The sequence below is a fragment of the Tasmannia lanceolata genome, unplaced genomic scaffold, assembly GCF_043159265.1.
Source record: "Tasmannia lanceolata isolate RefF3 unplaced genomic scaffold, GAP_Taslan_0.1 ptg000037l, whole genome shotgun sequence".
In the NCBI taxonomy this organism is placed as follows: domain Eukaryota; kingdom Viridiplantae; phylum Streptophyta; class Magnoliopsida; order Canellales; family Winteraceae; genus Tasmannia; species Tasmannia lanceolata.
Genome location: NW_027518714.1, coordinates 5,072,664 through 5,094,790, shown reverse-complemented (window position 1 = coordinate 5,094,790; position 22,127 = coordinate 5,072,664). Strand labels below are relative to the sequence as shown.

Genomic DNA, 22,127 nt, shown 5'->3' with positions numbered 1-22,127 from the left:
GTCCGCAATGGTCATCAGATCCAAACGCCAAATTTAGTGGGATCCACCATGGATGGGTTAAAGCCCAAAATCACATTGACTACCTGAGTAAACAGAGGGGGCAAATATATCATTTCCCCATTTAACAAGGAGGATATATTGACGGGTCTTACGAGGACAGGTAATCGCACATGATAGAAATGATCTACACTGTTGATCACCCATCATGTCACTTTCAGACGGTTAGGATTAATCAGCCAGTGGGATTATTTCACCTTGTCCAATTCTCCTTGGGGCCCACACAATCCGTTAAAATGTTACCACCATGTCTACGGTAGATATTGGATAGGGGAGTGATATATCCGCTCCTTTTGATCACTAGGAACACCCTCTGTCAGTGTCTGTGGCAATCAGGGGCATTGAATTCTCCTGACAAAAGTACAACAGCCCCTCTTTAGGCACTGATACACTGACAGGGGGTGTTCCTGTGATCAAAAGGGGCGGATATATCATTTCCTTATTGGATATTACATGATCTACATCTTCCCTTTTCCCGTTAGACATTTATTTCCCAATCTGGCCAAATGGTCCTGTTTTTCGCGTGCTTTGAATGGGCTAGGCCCCAATCCTTCTATCAATGGAGGTCACCTCTAGAATGTGGACCCCGCCGATGTTGAATATCAGGAGTTGTCCTTTCCTTTTACATTCTAAGGGTGCAATTTTGATAATGCACACCCAGATTACAATTTGGTTGTACAGTTACACCATAACTCACCGTCAATGTGATCCTAACATTGGAAAATGACATGTGGGCCATACTTATCTTCTTCAAAGAACAACCATCGTTGCGTTAAGATTATGATTTGTTTTTTTATGATGGGTCGCGATCAAGCCATGGACACATGGCTTGCAACCATCAAATAAACCAAAAGAAAGGAAAAGAAAATTTCCACTGAGGTTCGATCCTTAAATAATCAGAGCCATAGGATCTTAAAGTTAAGCTTCTCTCCCCAATGGGATTCTTTTCAACTTTCTTATTATTTGTTTTTTTTTTTTTTTCTTTTTTCAGACTTATCTCTGATAGGATTCCCTCAAGATCAGGCTTCATGCATCTGGCCCTGATTGCGATTGATTGAGCTACTCAATTTGGAACGATGAATGTGAATTTATCCTTTAACAGTAATCCCAATTTGACAATTTGAAAGCATGGCCAGTGTCATTGCAAATATCTCAGTTTCTCTTGAACTATTATGCCTTGTGCACAGTTTTTCCAAGAGTAAAGCATTAGTGCCCTTCTCGCAGATATTTTTTCTTAGGAATGTTCTTTCTTGGTTTCCATAACTTAAGAAGAAAATGGTTATGGTTATGGGCTTATGGGTAATTTAGAGGGATGTCATTATAAAATGAAGCTCCCTCTAGATTAAACTGGACAGACGCATACCCCCATGTGGGACCAGATCAACGGTTCAATTGGTGGAGTGAGGCCCACCATTTCCACCCAAACCCATTCATATGGTAGGGCCCACCATTTACGCCAATAGATGGGCCACGTTCTCCACCCGGCCAAATACATGCATATAGTGGGGACCCATCATTTTACCCCATGTTCTCATGGGTGGGTCTCACCAACTCCACTCAAACAGCACACACCGAGTGGGTCCCACCATTTTATTGATGGGGCGGGGCCCACTATTTACACCGATGGACAGGGCCAAGATATTATTCATATGATGTACATACATACGAGTGGGGGGAGGGGTGACTGGACCTTTGTACTGCTCCCATGTACTGTGTACGTTTTTTCTTTGTTCTGGAGTCTTCTGACAAGATGCTGGATTTCGTTCTCCACTTTTACCTATCTTCCCTACCTTGGTTTTCTTTCTTTCTTTCTTTATTTCTTCTTTTGGGGCTTTGAAATCGAAGGGAGGTGCGAAAAATCGTAGCAGGTAAGAAATTGTGCGATTGTAGTGGATTTGTGGTTGGACGATTCCATTGGCTGAATAGTCGCTTTGGGTGCACTCCACCATAATCTTCTTTCCAGATTTCCACCACAATCTTCTTTTGCCACCCCTTTTAAATATAAAAAGAAAGATGGAGAAAAAAAGGAGCCTTTCCTTGTTTGAGAAAATTCTCACAAGTAGAGTGCGACCCATAATTGTTAGATGATAGACATGAGTTATCTACAGATGTGTTGGTTTTTTTTATTGGGAATAAGCCAAAAAGATTATCACTTAGTGGCCCCTACTTATTTCGATCAGGTCCGTTAATTCCGGCCTAGACCCAGTTGAGATGAGAACACCTTGATTGGATGATCCTAGGCACTAGATCATTCAACCCTTATTCGGGGGCTCCTCCAAGAAATGTTTAGCCATTGATTCCAGTAGCTCACCATGATGTTCTACAAGATCAATGGTCTAGATTTCACAAATATGCACTCATATGCCTCAGTATGGGACCCAAAGAGTATCTTTTACCGTCGTCCGTTGATAACAGACCAGAATATTGGTGTATTTGTATCCGTTGATCTGGTGGGCCACCATTGTTCTAGTCCATTGATCTAATCAAGATGTTAATCAATTACTTAAATTCATGCAATTTGAAGGGCAACCGAACCAGAGTATTGGTGCTTTACTAAGGTTTTTCGAATGTTAAGGGTGTGTTTGGCTACCATGAAAAAATATTCCGTGGAATACTAGTGTGTCTAGTTGTGAGAGATATTTAGGGCCCACAAATATTCCATTGAATACTTTTTTTGGTGTATTTAATATTGAAAAGATTTTGAAAGTCATTTTCAAAAGAACACGGCTTTGGTAATTAACAGATATTTATGGTAATTAACAGATATTTAGGGAGAGTTTTGTTAATAAAGGAATTTTGGTAGTTATGTCTTATTGAAGTGCTTCACATTATAATTATTACTCGATTAAGAAAACCATTAGTGTATAACAATAATGAATCATATTACCATGTCACCTAATTTCATCATACAGATAGGGCCCACATGTTGATCTATATGAACTACTTGCATGCTTCGATTCACCTTAGATTGACCCTAGCTCAAAAATCAATAATTTTAATCATCTCTCGAATCTAACTCGCTGCATCTTTATATTTTGTACTGCATTTTTCGCAGATCCTGAACGGGCAGTTAGGCCCTTCTCTGGCAACCATGTGGCAGATGAAGACATCTCAGAGTAGGGGTGCAACTTGGGTTATGTCGAGCTGAGCTTTTACCTTTAAATCGACCCCAGTTGCACCCCCTAGTCAAAAGGGGCTTATTACTAACCAAACAGATCCTCCCACATATATACATAAACGCTGGTTCATAAAGAATCCACAAGAAAAACACTTACAATTACTACGGGAATTAGAAAGTATAGAAATACAATGCACACCCAGTTGAGCTTCATTCTCTTTCAAGCCACATCAAATTAAAAACTAATCAATTTTACACTAGATAAAGAAAGAAAAAAAAAAAGAGAAATTGAGAGAGATTCCAGAGGAAAACATTAATCCGAATGTGATTCATCGTCCTCTCATTAAATTTGATAGCTTTCTGGTCCAATTCTCGATCTAAACTAAGTATTTCAGTGAATCCACCTTGTTAAAGTATAAAAGATAAATAATGCCTTTCTTCAACAGCTTAAGCTTTTGGAGAAGTTGGTAAGTTACACACGTGCGGGGGAGTGTTAAAGTATAAAAGATAAATAATGCCTTTCTCCAACAGCTTAAGCTTTTGGAGAAGTTGGTAAGTTAACATGGATTACCCATGGTCAGACATTACCTTTAATTAGAGAATCCTAACAGTCTGATCAGCAAAATGTTCCCCTTTGAGTGCGGAGCAATTCTTTTTCGACCAACGATTTGCATCTCTTTTCAGATTATTAGTCATCCAACCACGGCAACTTGACGATCCATAATAAGGCCTAACAAAACAGTCCAAAACTACACCAATTTCAGATCATAACTATTTGATTAGTGGCCTGAAAATTGATGTCATAATACAAAATTGAGTCAGGATTCTTATCTAATCATATGATTAGGATAATCCAATCTTGTAAGTTTTGGAAGACATAAGAAGATACTACCAGTCATTCTGCTCAACAAATAAACAGCTCATTCTTAATTACCACAATTTTACTTCAAATGCAATAAAAAAGGCAATTCATGACTTCATCAGCATTACCTATTCCCCTAAAGGCAGGCTAGGTTTTCTCCTGCTCTGCGACTCCACGGACCATGGCAATTTCCATTCAGATATGCTTCTATCTGGGTCTCTCAATCTCTCCTTCTCTCTTTGGGTCTCTCAATCTCACGGTTTCTCTCAATAGTAGTCTCTCAATATCATGGTTTCTCTCATTAATTGACTTAGGGTTTAGGATTCTGTGATTTGGGCCTTAGGATATAGAATATAGAAGGATCATCATGCAAAATTCAGGTAACAGTACAATCCTAGATATTGGTTTCTGGCTTGCATTCAGACAGTTGAATCGTTATAGAAGCCACATACCAAAATATTATGAACACATTGGTTTTGGGTCTCTTTGGCAATTGGCAATTTAAGGTCCGTCTAACATATGGATGATCTAGATTGATGATCTGACTGTCCATGTGTCCAATACACCTCATTTTCACTTTATTATAATGCTACACAGGAGCCGTATGGTGCAGCAATCTGAATGTGCAAAACGGCCTCATGTTGTGTGTCTATTATTAGCATCCCTCTAGTAAAGATTAGGCCCGCATTTCATACATGCCTCTGTGTTGACAAAAGATAAAACTGTCAAAATGGTGTATTTTTACCCATTATCTGCCATTTTGTTGAAATAATTAAATTCTCACGAGAAGCCAACCAGACCCCTTCCAAGATTAGAGGGCCCCCAATTCCTTTAAAATGTGTAATTGATTTCAAGGATCTAACACAAAGACCCCCAAAAGAGAGACTTTTGGGATGTGAAAAGAGATGGCTAGCTTGAAGGTTTCTGTAATGCTGTTGATTTTGATGTTGGTAACTCTGGAAATGACTCAAGGAAAATATAACTAGTGGTTATAATTGCTCAAAAGAAACAAAAAGATGTTCAGAAAAAAATGGTACTGTTTGAGAATGATATATTGAAATTTAGTGTTTAGGGTTTTTGAAAATTACAATGTGGTTGGAGGGTTTGAGATTCTTCTGTTCTGTAGTCTATTGATGAACAAATTCAAGATGTGTGTGTGTGTGTGTGTGTGTGTGTGTGTGTGTGTGTGTGTGTGTGTGTGTGTGTGTGTTGACTGTTAAAAAGAGCCTTGCTGGAATTCAAGTGGATTTTAGTATTCAAACTCACAGAAGCAGAGTTCTGTCACAGCCTTCAAGTTGTTATCAGAGTCATGTGGTTATGAAGTTACTCAATGGCCAGTTCTACTTGATTTGGAATTTCAGTTTGAAAGCCTGATTGGCCTGTGGCTGTCTACTGGTTTGCATACTCGAAATTGTGTCTGGACCTTCATCAGATGTTAGCTGTCTTTAAGTGTTGAAAAAGCTCAGTTTCAGCTGCCAATAAGACCTTGATACATGAACTATTTCAGCAGGTATTCTTAACTGCCAAGGATCATTCATGCCACCATAGAATCATTGGAAACTTCCGCTGCAATAGCAGCTGAATTAAGGACTGTTCTCCATCCATACAACCTCAATCCTTGAACCCTATTTGAAAACAATTCCAAGCCGAGTTTTCGTGTGTTTCCCTGCGTACACTCAATCTCTCATGCGCCCCCCCCCCCCCCCGCCCCTCTTTTGCGACTAAAGGTATATATGGTATTCAAAGAGAAGTCCCTGCCATCCAGCAACTCAGATCCTAACACATTAAAGGTTTTACCAAAGAACCTTTTTCCCAAAATTGAGCCAAAAACATGAATCTGGATCAAGATGGTACCAAAAATTGCTTATGTGGTGTTTTCTTAGTGTAGATTTGTACTTATTCTAGCATTTCTTGCAGTTTACTCTTAATTTCCATTATTTGTATAATTTTCCATAAACTTTCATGATTTTACAGGATTTCCACTAAAATTTCTGACTCACACTGACATGTTTCAATTTCCATGGCGATCAAAGCGCATACCAAACCCGTTATTTAAAACCTTAGTGTCCAAATCTGATCAAGTCCGACCAAAGGTTGAACTTCTCCACCGGAACAAGTGTTGTCATCCTCGTTGGAAGATAGCATTCATTGTGGTTTTTGTTTCAGTTTTTATGCAAATTAAGTGAGAGGTATAGTTAGCATTTGTATTTTATTGGATTAATAAACAAGAGAGTGTCCCACGATGGGACTGAACCCTAATCTCCATGATATTTCTCTTCTAACTTGTGTTTCTCTGTATCCTCTTCTCTCCACCTCATTGATTCTGTTAAAAGTATAAAAGATAAATAACGCCTTTCTCCAACAGCTTAAGCTATTGGAGAAGTTGGTTAGTTAACATGGTATCAGAGCCAAAGGTCTCGAGTTCAAACCTCCCGGATAGTAAAAATCCACATGCGATGGTCGGCTCAAAGTGGGACCACATGTGCCACGTGTTTGCCAAGTGGGCCAAACGTGCGGGGGAGTGTTAAAAGTATAAAAGATAAATAACGCCTTTCTCCAACAGCTTAAGCTATTGGAGAAGTTGGTTAGTTAACAGATTCAAACTACATCAGAGCATCGATCTTGAAGCTGATCTAAAGATTCTATCTCCCCCTCTCTTGATCCGAAGGAGGCTAAGGCTTGACGAAGGAAGAAGACATACGGCTAATATCAACAGACATACAGCTCCTCATCCCTTAGATCCGAAAAGAATAGCCATGGACTGTTGAATATCATCTAGGTATTTATGAACATTCTTCTCTGATTTTTTTACTAGATAGCATATGTGCAGATTTGCAAAGCCAATTTTCTGAACCTTTAGGATAGATTTAGAGTGCTTCACCCAGATCCGCGCATTGAGAAGGGAAACAGTACCCACCCCATCTTTTTTTATTAGGTTAGAGAATGGGAGTGATTTGACTCCATTCTGATCAGTATTGAATATGCTGGAACACTTTATTTGAACGTATTTTTTGCTGAATATGGGGACATTTTTCAAGGATGGTTTAGGAAACTACGGCCGTGTTTCCCAATCCTTGGCATTCCACCCTTCCATAGGAACTTTTGAACACCAGTGAGAAGACTAATCGCATGCACTAGAGGTTTGTGTGCTTTATTCAAGATTCTGCAGACGCATCCAGAAGAAGTAAAGGAGATAACTCTGGCACCAACAGAAGCCTCCCTCAACAAACATCAACTCCTTGCCATAGAATTTCAAAATCTCCCTGCTTTACAAATTAGAATGTTTTCATGTGGAAAACAAGAGGATCTGGAGTTGGAGCTGTTAGATAAACTACTTCGATTAGAAAAAAAATGACTCAATCTACTAAACAAAAACTTTTCTATACTACTTTTAGAACATGATTCTCTACCAAATTATATGCAAGTCTCTCAGTTCGGCAAACAGTAATTGCCCAATGAATTACACTGAGCTAATTAACCTTCCACAAACAGCAGACCAGAATTGAGTAAGAAAGAGGTCTCACACTTTTCACAATCATTGACCCCAGCCTGTCAGAAATCCTAAACAGAGAACTCAATATAGTTGGATGCAAATAACATGAAAATAAGTCAGATAACACCATTAGAGATTCCACCCCACAATTCCAATGGTAATGAGAGAAAGCCTTCACTTAGAGGAACCCTTTCCCTCATCTTTAACCAGGTCATCATCTCTACAACATTGAAAATCATTACAAAAAACCTGTATATGCCCTAATAATATCATTGGTTGCCAGTCTAAAGGAAGGATTACAGACATTGAGAATATAAGGCCATTTGAAAATTCAGGGCATATCAATGGTATATTCACAACTGTATTGCTGATTAACTCAAGCACAACAGACAATTCAATTGCAAGAAAAGGGAACACCACCAATCAAATGCTACTGAAGAAAACCAAAAATTCAAAAGGAACACAAAGAACACCACTGAATCCATACAATGCGCACACTCTTTGGAGACCAAAACCCATTTCATGACACGGTTATTCTCGTTGATTCATTTATTTGTATACAGAAAATTGAGAAATCAACACAGATATGTGCAAAAGAAATTAAGCCACAATGCTCTCCCCAGTTATGTGAACCTGTAATTTCTTATTTATACCATGAATATAGTTATCTTCACAACAAATGAACGGTTTGAATCTTTGAACAATTCAGTCTTTGGGCCTCCCAAGGGTTCCCGGGTTCATGGAGAGAGAGAGGTTGTACAGATGGGTGAATTTATCCTTATCACTGCGCGTAGACATAATGCTACAATGAAGGGAGCCCTTGCAAAAATCAGATGAAAGGCTCTCCCAGTGGGTGCACATCACCAAGATGCATTTAACACTAGTTAACTTTTACATTTTAGAGTGACGCCAGCCAATGTGGGAGCCCTTCCATTTCATTTTTGCAGGGCTCACTTCAGTCTAGCATTGCTCTCGTGTATTAAGACTTATTTTCTGTGTAAGCTGGGGTTTGGCGGACCCCTACCATGATATTAAATAAAGAAAGATGTTCCAGTAGCAAGAGCAAGACCACTGCCCAGTCTTTAGAACAACATCAAAATGACAGGGCAGAACAACCAAGGCATGATACCCATGAAGGCAAACTCAAACAAATAAGAGAAAAGAAAATGCGCGAAGCCCCTGATGTGTTAGGAGGGCTATCTGTGGGACCCGATCTCGTGAGAGGGTTTCCATTCGATAGGAGTTTCCATAATTGTTGTTCCTCTTCAGGTGCCCGGAATCCATCAATATTTTGCAAGTGTCCTGCATGAGTAATATAAAGTAGTTCTTTCATCATTGTCATATGTCTTTACCTCTTCTTGGTAGTTTTTTTCCGTAATTGTCATAGATAGGTACCTTGTGTCGGTACTTTTCGTATGTAGATTACGATTTTACCCTCAAATAATTTCTCATAGAAACAGATGTTAGATATCAGCAAAGAGGTTAATGTAAAAATGTAATGCTGACGTGTGGATAAAAACGTGGGATACAAGCGGAAATAACGGCAAATGACACAAATGCCCTTACATGTGGGATACAATTGGAATTACGGCAGTAGGATACAAGCGGAAATAACGGCAAAGGGTGGAAGAACTTAACCCATCATTTTGACGTGTGGATCAAAAGGTGGGATACAAGCGGAAATAACAGCAAATGACACAAATGCCCTTACATGTGGGATACAATTGGAATTATGGCAGTGGGACACAAGTGGAAATAACGGCAAAGGGTGGAAGAACTTAACCCATCATTTTGCCTTTATATATAGTAGTTAGATTAGACTAGATTAAAGTCAAAAAAAAAGAAAAAAAAACAAAGATAGAGACCACCAATTCAATTATCCAAACTGGTCGTTAGTTAACCTAGCAATGATGTGCCGTGCCCCAAAAATTATCTCTGGTCTATTCCACTCGTTATATGTAATACTGACTCTCGAGCAGTATTTGACAATGATTTGTGATGAATTCTCAGAGCGAAGAGGAGTCACTCCAACAGATTCACTTCCGCCCATTTCACTCAGTCTAAAATTAATGTAGGACTGTTAATTTCTTTGAGTTTTTGTTTCTTACTAGAATTAGAACTTAGTTGCTTGGGCTAAAAGTCAGTTATGGTTATAATAAAAGTCAGATTAGAATTCTACTTGTGTGTAGTTAGAGCACTTAGCTTACTTTGAGTAGAATTCCTGTGATAAGTGCTATTAGGATTGGAATTAGAGTTTGAGTGAGTCAAAAGAGGCGAAATCTGTACGTGCCTATAAATAGTGGGTCTATACTTAATTACTTCATTGAGTAAAATCCAGTTTGAAGTTTTTCGTTTCATTTTTCTTTCCATGTGGATTCAAGGCTTTTACCAGAGTGACACAGTGATCTCACATTCCTTTTCAAGCTCCCCCAGTCCCCCTTCATAAAAAAATTGGAGACTGAGAAGCGTTGATGAACACGCAGTTGGCAATCGCCTGTTTTCACGGTGGCGCCATCCCTCCTTACTAATATCTAATTAAAAGGTGTTAATTACTGGTATGGAGTGCAAAAGTAACCAACAATACCAACTGAGCTTATACGATTGCACCATTACACCCTTGCAACTTTTATTATGTGGTGGTTAATGCTAAAAAGGAATGTCTGGATGTCATTAAGCTTTTAAAAATTATAGGGCAATGATATTTTCACTCCCTGCATTACACATGCGCCCCCCCTTATAACGTGATTTGATGTCAAAAAGCGTTAAAGTTGCCCACTTTCACCCCAAATCACATTATAAGGGAGCGCATGCGTAATGCAAGGGGAGTGAAAATATCATCTCCCTACCAAAAATACTCTTTACTATTCCAATGCCACTAGGCCACTACTTTTGTGAAGTGGTTGTCTTTGGCCCTTTTTACATCCATAAAAGTAGGATTAGGAGAACATTTTCTAATACATCTTTGTGTATGGGCATCATGGGTTCGTTAGGGCGCAACTGCAGCCCCGGAATTGCTGGAATTGTCTAGAAAGTTTGGAAAAGAAAAATAATTTTCAAAGTACCTACCTTTTTTTACACATAGAAAAAGATAATTTGAACCAATCCTATTCAATTTTTTACTTGGATCCATTTATGATAATATTCCTCTAAATTAAACCTGATCATATCATTTCCCTGTAAATTGTGGGAAAAAGATTTTTTCCCAAAAAAATAATTCCATCATAAATGTTTTTCTTACAAACCAGAGAAGACATCTAGGCACCCTTCCCCAAAAAACTAGAGATAGTTCCAAGACGCAACCAGGGGCAGAGGCACATATAGAGTGGGGGGCCATGACTTGACTTGCAAAATCCATTTTACTAGTACTGATACGTGCAGAAATTCCAAGCACCCCCAAGTGTAAATTCCTGGCTCCGCCTCTGAAAGCAAGTAGTTGTCAAGCCAATCAGAACATCTTTGATTTGCTTGCGTTCATGAAAATTTGTCGTGTCAATCATTGACTTGCCCAAGCCGAGTACCATTTGCTTTGTCTGAGTTCAAATTCAAGTCGAGTTTGAAACATTTGAAAGTTTCAATGCACACACACACATATGCCGCTGGTAACAGGGGTGCAACTTGGGTCGAGTCGAGTTAAGCTTATGCTAAAAAATGAATTTAAATCAACCTGTACCCGACCCAATTTTAGGATTAAACCTCAACCCCAATCCCCAAAAATTTTCCCTCATGGTTAGGTTCTAGTAAGACGGAACTAGAGAGAGAGAGTGTCTATGTGTTTGGCACACGTGATCCCATATCCATATTATACCTATGGCACACATGATCAGTAGGTCACATAATCCCATTTATAGCTTACACATGGCACACGTGATAGGTGCTAGTTCTTAGATATGGCAAATTCATGAGGCATAACCAAATAGTTTTGATCCTACACGCGGCGCATGCCATTTTAAAAATTTTAATGGAGAAAATTGAAGTTCGTGAGTTTTAGGGACCTTTTAACAAATATTTTCTAAAAGTAGGACTGTTCAGCTAATATGCTTTTCTTAGGGACTAATAAGCAATTATTTTGCCATGTAAGGACTAATCAGCAAAAATCCCAGGCTCTGTTCATTTGTTTTCTAGTTGTAGGAAAAGAAAAGAAAGGAAAAGAATATGACGTGGAAAACTGGAAAAAAAAGGAAAAGAAACTGTGAGAAAATTCCTTTTTCACGTTGTTCACTTGGCCAAGAAAGGAAAAGAAAGTATGCAGGCAAAGTGGTTTTCTCAGGAAAATGATTTTCTCATCCTTTTGGTGAGAAAATTTAGAAGGAAAGTGCAAGAAAGTTGATTTTCCACGTCATTATTTATATTTTTCACCTGTGTAATTCCGCTCTCCTGAGAAAACAAGTGAACGGCAGAAAATGTCAAATCATGTCTGATCACGGAAAAAATTGGCTTACTTTCTTCTGCTTTCCTTTCTCAAGAAGGCCAGTGAAATGAGCCTAAAAGAATGATAGATGGGAAGTGTGACTGGTATTCCAATAAACCGCCATTGGCTCAGGCCACCTAACTTCATTATAACAACACCAAAAACATGCAAAATTAAAGGTACAATAAATGTGATTGTGTGAGGTGGAGGTGGATCAATGGGGCTGGGTTTTTCAATTATTGAATTCCAAGAGCTAGACAATACGTGAGGTTTAACGTCAGTAGAAAAGAATAGAATTTGGTAATCCCAATGAAAAGTTAGTTAGGTATTAATAATGTAAAAAGGGTGCGTCAGCCCCTTCAATGCTTAGGTGGGCCAACGATAATGGCTGATTTGGTTCCCATTATTTCTAATAGATGAAGGGCAATGATATCCACCACACTCCTTTTTTTTCTTAACGGCACTCCTTACTTTATTAGAACCCTTTTTAGGGAAAACTACTGAAAACCCACTACATCAAAATGTATTTACAAGAATTCCTAAGTCTTCTTAGTTACCAATATCGTACCTAAATAACTTTTAATATTTTTTTCTCTACAAAATTTATTCTTTTACTTTTGATCCTAAAATCTCTCTCATGTCAATAGATTGTAAGCTTATAAACATGAAGCATTGATTTATCTTTGCTTATTAGAGAATTAAGGAATGGATTTATCTTTGTTTATTAGAAAATGCTAATATAAAGAAAGAAATAGAAGATACATGAGAGGGACAGTCTTTTTTCAAAGATTTTAATGTTTCTAATAGTATTAAGAGTGATTCTCTTTTTTCTTTTTCTTTTTAAATTTTAGCTGAAGTTGTTAATGATTCCAGCCCATTGACATCCCAACCTATGAAGGACTTATTATCTTTCCAACAGGAATGTTAAATTTAAGGGCGCCCTTGCAAAAACCCAGACCTAAGAGCACCCCATTGGATCAATGGGGATTATTCACTCTAATTTTAATTTTATATTTTTCAGTACCATCATAAGTGCGGTTGCGTGACGTGGGTAAATGGGTACCTTTATGGCTTTGTTTTTACAATGGCATCCTTCAATCTAGCATTCTTCTCTTTCCAAAGATAAAATAGAAAATAAAATAAAATAAATCAACCACGGTTTCTTAATGTCATGATCTCCATTCTGAAAGTTTGGGGGAATGTCAAGACCATCATTTTTGCCAACCTCTCAAGTCAAACCACTTCACACCTAAAATTCACTGGGAAAAAAAACGTAAATAGCTTACATTCATCCCACTATTCAAAGAAACCTAACATGCCCACCATCTTGTATGAGATATCCAAAGATTACAAACCCTACCCCAAAAGAAGATCTCTTTACACTTTACCCACATCTCCTCTCAATCTCTTCTAATTCTTCAGTCCCAATCATTAAATGACAAGTGTCGTGTAGCGTTTTCTAATACATGTATCCATCTCCCTAGCTATAGCCTTTGTTTGAGACTAGTTGGCTGTCCAAATCATCGACAAACATATGTGATGAATAGGGTTGCCCACATTATTGAAAATGAGAGAAGAGAAAAGGGGTGGGGGGGGCCCTATAAGATGGAAGCAAAAAGCTAAGTACAGAACTAGGTGCAATTATTCAAAGCCATGGATTTCATCCTAAGCAACAGAATTTTCCCCCACAAAAGAAAAAGTAGAATAGTAACATCATCTCTTTGCCAAAGTTTTTGGTGACTGATTCCTAATATGATAAAAAAAAAAACAGGGGGAAAGAAGAGTATTCATTCTCTTGATATTTCACTTTAGCTCTTCCTTTTCCTTTCCTTCTCTCTCCCTCTCCCTCTTTCTATGAAAGTTCTCTAAACAATATAGAGAGGGGGGAGATAGCCATGAAGAACACAATCAGATGTTGCATCTCTTGCATTCTCCCCTGTGGAGTGCTCGACGTTGTTCGAATCGTACACTCAAACGGGCGTGTAGAGGAATTCAGCAAGACAATTCGGGCGGGCGAAGTTATGAAGGCGAATCCGAAACATGTACTTAGGAACTCATATTTGTCCGCATCCGAAGAAGGCGTTGTTACAAAAATTGTGGCAGTACCGCCTGAGGCCGATCTGCAAAGGGGGAAGATCTATTTCCTCATTCCTGTATCAACACCGCCCGAGAAGACCCGAAAGAAGAAGAAGAAGAGAGAACCAGAGAGCAAAAACACTAGTTCAATTGAGGTAACAAAGCTTCTTATTTCCGATCAGTACTTATCAGATATTCTATCAGAGAAGGTATCAATACAAAGGGATCGGCGGCGAGGTCGTGTTGGAGTCTGGCGGCCACATTTGGAGAGCATCTCCGAAATCTCCACCGATCTATAAAACCCGGTTTATGATTGATTAAACCTTTATTTGGATGATGATCTCTTTGTGTATATATATAAAAATAGTGTACTGTTTTCTGTTTCTTGTTTCTGAATTTTGGGGTTCTCTTATCAACAGTTTTCATCATGAGAATTTATGTGTCTGAATTCATGTTGGTTTGGGTCTGGCCGGTTTAGTGTTTTAAGTTTAGGAAATTCATGGAAGGTTTGTTTCAGAGGAAGGGAAGTGTACAAGATAGAAAGAAAGAGCTGTTTACAGCTCTGAGTGCTTGTTTTCTTTTGTGTGTGAATTGTCTATTGGAGGAGACTGTTATTACCAGTCCCCGCAAATAAAATGAATAAATATTACAATTACAATAATGTCTTCCAAGCTTATAAGGAATGACCTTTGCACCCATGATTTCTTCTCATGGTTGTGTGGGTTTTATTCGACATTAATGGAACATGGGGGCAGTGCAATCGATTAAGGCCATACTTTGATTAAGGCCATACTTTATAAAGGGAAATGTTATCAGCACTACTGTATTTTGATGAGGGCATTCCTCGCTTTATTAAAAGTAGCATGATCCAAACCGTCCATTAGATGGGCCACGGACTAAATAGATTGTGCCTCAGTTAAGAAGAAATGAACTTTAATTAAGAATCTATATGGAAAGATAATGTTTTTAATTAAAAATCATGCGTGCAGTGTGCTATTAACTAATTGTTCCCAAATGAAGATTTAAGTACAGGAAAGTAATTTAAATAAGAAGAAAAAGTATTGTCTTAGTGATACTTTGGAGTTGGACCATGGACCATGGCCCATTACAAAACGTGACATGTTTCAAACTTTCTATCACCATACATGTATCACATGGACGTACGGTGGAGAATGGAGCAGGAGTCCCAAAATTATTAGTTCAAACAACTATGCTAATCCTCCCTGCTAAAGTGAAGTGCGCCCCATTGGATCCGCATCGGCGTTATCAATGGACATTAATAATTTCATTACTTCCGTACTTCTTAGTGATGTTAATGTAATAACGTGGATCCAATCGGGACATTCTTGGAGCTGGGTTCTGCAAGGGCGCCCATCAATTTAGTGTTCTCTTCTTGGAAAATAGAACTAAGAAATGCTAAACTGAAGGGCGTCGTTGCAAAATCCAGCCCCAAGGCTGCCTTCGTAGGATCCACATCGCAGAAGGGCATTTATCACTCCTTCAATTCTACATTTTTCAGTGCTGTTATAAATCTCCTTCTGTGAAGTGGATCCAGTGGGGTCCGTTGTCGCTGGTTTTGGTGAATGTGCCCTTCAGTTTAACATTCCCCAAGAAAAATTAACTAGAAAAGTTGGGCATTTAAAAGGAAGTGTCTTGAGTATGAAAAGGTTGGAGATTTTTATCTATCTATCTATCTATGTATGTGGTGCGGAAGTTGATAAAAAGAGGTTACATCCATTGTAAGGGTCGTTGTCTGCGACTTTTGCTCTGATTTCTTTAAGGGCATATCTACACACATGTGCTTTTTTACTTTTACAAACAATACAGCAAATATGGGAGAAGAAAGATAGGATTTTCGGGTATTAGAGAAAAATCTCTATAATGCATTCTAGTTTTCACATTTATAATTGGAATGGTGTTCTTCTTTCTATCACCAACTACCCAAAAAGCACCCAAACTTTGAGTGCTTTATATACTGAAACTCTGTGTATTTTCCATTGTCCAATCTGTGCGAACTTTCATCATTGTAAAATGTTTTGATCTTTGCCTTTAAATCCTTGGTCTTCCAACCATTTCCCAAATAACTATAAAATTGCCAAAAAGTTTTTAACTTTTTTTTGAAAGATGTTTCTACAAAGTCCCTAATACTGGTTCAAGCTTTTCTTTTTTAAATGAAAATGCCCTTGGTCACTTCTAAACAAGAAAAAGGTATCAATGAGCAAAAAAAATCATGTTTTTTTTTTAAAATCGCGAAAAAATCACCTTTTATTCAAAAGTATTTGACTAGCTGTTATATATTAGATACCGGAGATGAAAAATGATATGGAAACCGAGAATAAGAACAAGGGAGAAATTAACAATCAGAATGCGCATTTTGGTTCACATTCATGGTTTTTTGTTCTTTTACTTTTTAAATCCAAATTCAAACATAACAGTAATTTCCAAACGGTGAGCCTGAATTATAGGGGCCCAACTAGATCGTAGCCTCAGTTAGTCAGTTTCCTAAGCAGGACTGTATTTTGGAGATTTATAGGTAACAGACTGTTTTTAATATAATTAAGTTAGCTCATATATAGGAGAAACTAATGCTTTAAAAACTACCAAGCCAACCAGCACCTGCGGTCCAAACATGTTGCAATGATAGATGGCATTGTGTTGGGAAAGTTGCCATATTTCCCACCCGCCGTGGGTTTCTTGGGTGAGAAGGTAAAAGGCAAAAGAGGAAAGCTTGGCTTTTAGGTCTTAAGCAAACCTAAGTATATTACGAGATTTTTTTTTTCTCGTGTGCGCGTGTGAGGCATAGAGAGTGAGAAAAAGAGAGGTGAAAGAAGAGAGTTTTCTTCTTGGGTTTTCTCTTGGTGTTTTCTCGAGTATTCTCTTGTGGGTTTTTTTCTCGGGTTTCTCTCGGTGTACGGTCTTAGGTTTGAGAAGCAAGGAAAGGGTTGCGGGTCCGTGGGTTTGGGTTAAATCCATTGTAATCATTGTATATTGTTTTTCTCATAGTGGAAGATTGTGTTTCTCGCCCGTGGAGTAGGCTTGGCCGAACCACGTAAAATCTTGGTGTTCATCTTGTGGCTTGATTTGTTTATTTTACCTTTCGTTTAATTTGTGCACGATCAGATTGATTTGCCCAGCGGATTTTCTTAACAAGTGGTATCAGAGCTCAGGTAGAGCGATCGTCGAGGCCGGGTAGAGTAATCGTGGGTGTTGTGGTTGGATCGCGGTTAGAGCGATTTTTGGGGTAGAAAGATTCTTGTTCAAGGTGAAGCTCTACACTGAGAAGTGCGAAGTAATCTAAAATTGCAGTAAAATCGAGTTCTACCTAGTTCAACATCGACAGATTTGACGAAAATGGCAGTTTCACCCTATGGCAGATGAGGGTGAAGGACATCCTAGTTCAACAGGACTTGGCTAAGGCGTTAAAGGGAAATGATGGAAAGCCGGAGAAGATGACGGATGCCTAGTGGGAAGACAGAGAGTCGAAGGCGGTCAGCACGATTCGACTATGTCTGGCAGATAGCGTTATGTTTAACGTTATGGAAGAAGAAGATGCGCCTAAATTATGGGATAAGTTGGAAAAGCTTTATATGTCAAAAAGCTTAGCCAACCGGTTGTATCAGAAGCGACAATTGTACGGGCTAAAGATGCAGCAAGGCGGGGATCTCCTGGAACACATTACGGTGTTCAACGGGCTTGTGGATCAACTCCACAAGGTTGACGAAAAGTTGAAGGAAGAAGACAATGCCCTTTTGCTTCTTACTTATCTTTCTGACTCGTATGACAACCTGGTGACAACTTTATTTTATGGTAAAGATACAATAAAGTTAGAGGAAGTCACGACGTCGCTTTTATCGAATGAGATGCGTAAAAAACCTGTTCTTGGTGTAAGTGAAAAACAAGGGTTGGTTGTTCATGGAAGGAATCAAAGAGGAAGATCGTCTGACATGAGATCAGAAAAAGGCAGGTCAAGATCCAGGGTCGGCGGAAAGGGCTGCAATGTTACCGTTGTAAGGAATATGGCCACATCAAGCAGGATTGTCCAAAGCGAGCTGACCAGGTGGACAATGGTGCTATGAATACTGTGGTGGCGGTAACGGATGAACAGAGCGAAGAGTTTGGAGAAGTTCTTACAGTCTTCACAGGTAATCACACTTCTCCTCATATGAGTGAATTTTAGATTTAGGGTGCTCTGTTCATATATGCTCCATGAGGGCATATTTTGATACGTTCCAGGAGACAAGGTCGGGTGTAGTGTCCTTGGGTGACGGGTCTACTTGTGACATCAAGGGAGTTGGAACGGTGAAGATCAAGATGTTCGATGGAGTGGTTCGTACTTTGGGTGGTGTGGCATATGTCCCAAAGCTACGGAAGAATCTAGTTTCTCTTGGCCGGTTGGACTCCAGGGGTTGCAGGTTTTCAGCTGCAGGTGGAGCCATGAAAATCACACGTGGCTGTATGGTTCTGATGAAAGGAGAGGAGTGTGGTGCATTACATCGTCTGGTCGGGGACACATGGCTATATGAAAACAGGGTAATGGTGTGCGCACACGTAGGGTCTCTTTCGCAGTTGGTGCAGAGACAGGTTTTCAGGTTGCAGACGATGATGAGAGGGTAACAATATCTGCGTTGGGGAGGATGGATTGAGATCCCTCTCCAAGGTTGATTGGGTGAGTCAACGGGTTGGCAACTACACATGTGCATTGGCCGTGTTAATCGAATTGGAACTAGTCAGAACCAGGATGATTCGAGGGTGTGTAGCTGGTACTTCGGAAGGCCAATGGTGGGTTTCGCAGTGACAGCGGACCAGTGGCGACATCATCAGAAAATCTTCAGGTGGCGGGGAAATAAGCTAAAGGTGGAGATTGTTGAGAAAGTTGCCATATTTCCCACCCACCGTGGATTTCTTGTGTGGGAAGGTAAAAGCTAAAAGAGGAAAGCTTGGCTATTAGGTTTTAGGCAAACCTAAGTATAAAACGTGATTTTTTTTCTCGTGTGGGCGTGTGAGGCATAGAGAGTGAGAAAAAAGAGAGGTGAAAGAAGAGGGTATTCATTCTTCTTGGGTTTTCTGTTGGTGTTTTCTCGGGTATTCTCTTGTGAGTTTTTTCTCGGGTTTCTCTCGATGTAAGGTCTTGGGTTTGAGAAGCAAGGAAAAGGTTGCAGGTTTATAGGTTTGGGTTAAATCCATTGTAATCCCTTATATATTGTTTTTCTCAAAGTGGAAGATCGTGTTTCTCGTCCGTGGAGTAGGCTTGGCCGAACGACGTAAAATCTTGGTGTTCATCTTGTGGCTTGATTTGTTTATTTTACCTTTTCGTTTAATTTGTGCATGATCGGATTGATTTGCCTGGCGGATTTTCTTAACACATTGTTTCTTAGAAATATTGTATTAAATTATTATGATATACACACTCTCAACGATGTAAGTACTTTCATTAACTTCTTAGCATATAGAAAATCACAAAGCAAAACAAAGAAAGATCTTCAGGGAAGTGCATCCCCACTGTAGAGGTGCAACCTGAGTCAGGTCAGGTTGAGCTTTTGCTACAAAATGAGTTGAGATGAACCCAAACCCGACCCAATTCTATCGTAAAAACTCAACCCTATTTCCCAAAAATCGACCCGAGTTGAGTTGCACCTAATTTGCGGGAATTCTTCGACATTGTATTTAAATGCAAGCAAGCCACTTTGACAAGAGTTGGAGCATCAAGTTTGTAGTCCACGTCAGTACTCATTTATACATGTGGGATTACCATTAGATGGCCCATAACCTCCAACAAACAATCCTAGCCATACTATCAGTGTCACATATGCTACCAATTCATGAAATCTATTGATCTGGTGGCCTCCCTGACATGAGTATGGTTAATTGCCTTAGGTACCAATCTGATCGGGTACCCGACCATTGCCGTTCGATCAATAAATAAGGTGTCTTTTACGCACTGCTCGGAATGTGGGAATTAGCTGGAAATTTTGGAGAGGAAAATTTTAGGAAATGATATCAGCACAACCATTGTTTAATAATTGCACTAACTCATCTAGTATTTTATTATTTAAAGTGCTGTCAGAGATTATTACGGTTCCCAGAAAGCTCTCACATGCTGATTACAATGGAAAAGACAGGCCGAGTTTGTGAAATTATTAAAACATGGTTGTGCTGATTTATTTCCCAATATATTTCTAAAATGGGTTTTGCTAAGGGCACTCGTTAAGGAGCATTAAAAGCTCTATTTTTTACTCGTTTTTAGATGGCAGCCCCTCTTTTCCCACGTTTCATTAATTGCCCGCTACTTTTGTGAACATCAAAAAAAGATCGAAGCTTTAGGGGGGGTATCTATATCAAAAACAGCTTTCTATTATTAGCATAGTTAAATAGTAAGAATACTTGCTTTGATATCGACACTCCTCAAAAGCCTCTCTTTTCTTACCCCTACCTATTAAAGAGAGGAGTGCCCATATCAAAACAAAAGTGGGTCTCCCATATATATATATAGCTGGATCATATTCTAGGGGAGTTTTCTACCTGAGTGAAAGGTGAGCCAGGGGGGCACTTGACCCCCCCCCCCCCTCGATTTTTGCCGAATTTTTTTCTGCATTTAGGGTTTGGATAGGTCCAATTTAGAAAGCCGGATTTTTGTTCCCTTTTTCCTGAATGAAAAGTTAGCGGCTTAGTGGGAGGGCTTTTGGTCCCAATAGACCTGGCAAACGGGTGGGTCGGGTCGGGTCGACCTGCGGGTCATGCCGGTGCGGGTCACGCGGGTTGCGGGTCAAAATGACCCTCATTCCTACGGGTTAGCAACCAGGTGACCCATACCCAGTGCGGGTGGGTCGGGTCGACCCGCGGGTTACCCGCATGTTTTTCCAAAACAGAGTTTTTATTGGGCGGTGATAAATTCACCCCCTTCTATGTATGAATTCACCCCCTAATTTTCAAAATGGACGGTACAGCCTACACCATAGGATGATCCAAACCGTCCATTGATGGCCACAATGTAAATAGAGCGTGCCCCAACAATATTGCCATAGGACGATCTCAACCGTTCGATCTATAGAAGTTTCCATATTTTCAGCCCTCTTTAGATCGGAGGGTTAGAATCAGCATATCCTAATGATTTTTTGGGCACAACCTATTTACATTATGGCCCATCAAATGCACGGCTTGGATCATCCTATGGTGTGGGCTGTACCTTCCAATCATCCATTTTGAAAAATAGGGAGTGTATTCATGCATAGTAAATTAGTAATGCTCATGAGCTCCTGGAAGTTGGGAGTCCTCAAAAAGTGAGATGTTGTTAGAAGGGCTGATTTCCAAACACAACTGCACTATTCCAGCTCAAAAAGTGAGATGCTCTTAGCCCTTGATCTCATTTTCTATTTTAAAATAAGAAATGTTAAAAAAATCCAAAAAATCGTGGGTGCCTGCAGGTTGACCCGACCCGACCCGTGTTTTTGCGGGTTGGGTCACCCGCGGATCGGTTTTGGCGGGTCACTAAAACCCCGACCCGTGGCCCCAAATTTGCGGGTGGGTTGGGTTGACCCACAGGCACAGGTCACGTTTGCCAGGTCTAGGTCCCAATGTCCCATTCGTTCTGCAAAATAAGAGGATGCGGTTTTTGTGCCTAAACGAGAAGTTTCCGGTTTCAAATATAGGGGATGACATATTCAACCCTTTTATTAGTTGGGACAGCCCACTTTAGTGTAAAAGATGAGTCATAAATGCATTGGACGGGGCTGTAAAAAGTAAAAAAAATGGACCAAAAATCTAGTCATTATTTTCCATTTTTTCTAGTTGTGATGGGCTGATGGGTGGCAGTACAAACCCGTAATTTTCAAAATGTACGATGCGGCCCACTCCATAGGATGATCCAAACCGTCCATTTATTGGGCCACAACGTAAATAGGTTGCGCCCCAAAAATCATTTCCGTAGGATGATCATATCCCTCCAATCCATAGCAAACTTCAATAGATTGAAGATTCAGGATCATCCTATGGATCGGAGGGTTATGATCAGCCTATGGCATGATTTTTGGGGCACAACCTATTTACATTGTGGCCCAACAAATGGATGGTTTGGAAAATCGTATGGAGTGGGCCAAACCGTACATTTTGAAAAATA

General features: G+C 39.6%; 1 protein-coding gene across 1 annotated transcript; it reads left to right on the top strand.

The window, feature by feature from the left end:
- The first annotated feature begins 13,562 nt into the window (after positions 1 to 13,562).
- Positions 13,563 to 14,442, top strand: LOC143860899 (uncharacterized). Its single transcript, XM_077371749.1, has one exon. The coding sequence runs from the start codon at positions 13,834 to 13,836 to the stop codon at positions 14,311 to 14,313; it is 480 nt and encodes a 159-aa protein (XP_077227864.1). The 5' UTR covers positions 13,563 to 13,833; the 3' UTR covers positions 14,314 to 14,442.
- The last annotated feature ends 7,685 nt before the right edge of the window (positions 14,443 to 22,127 follow it).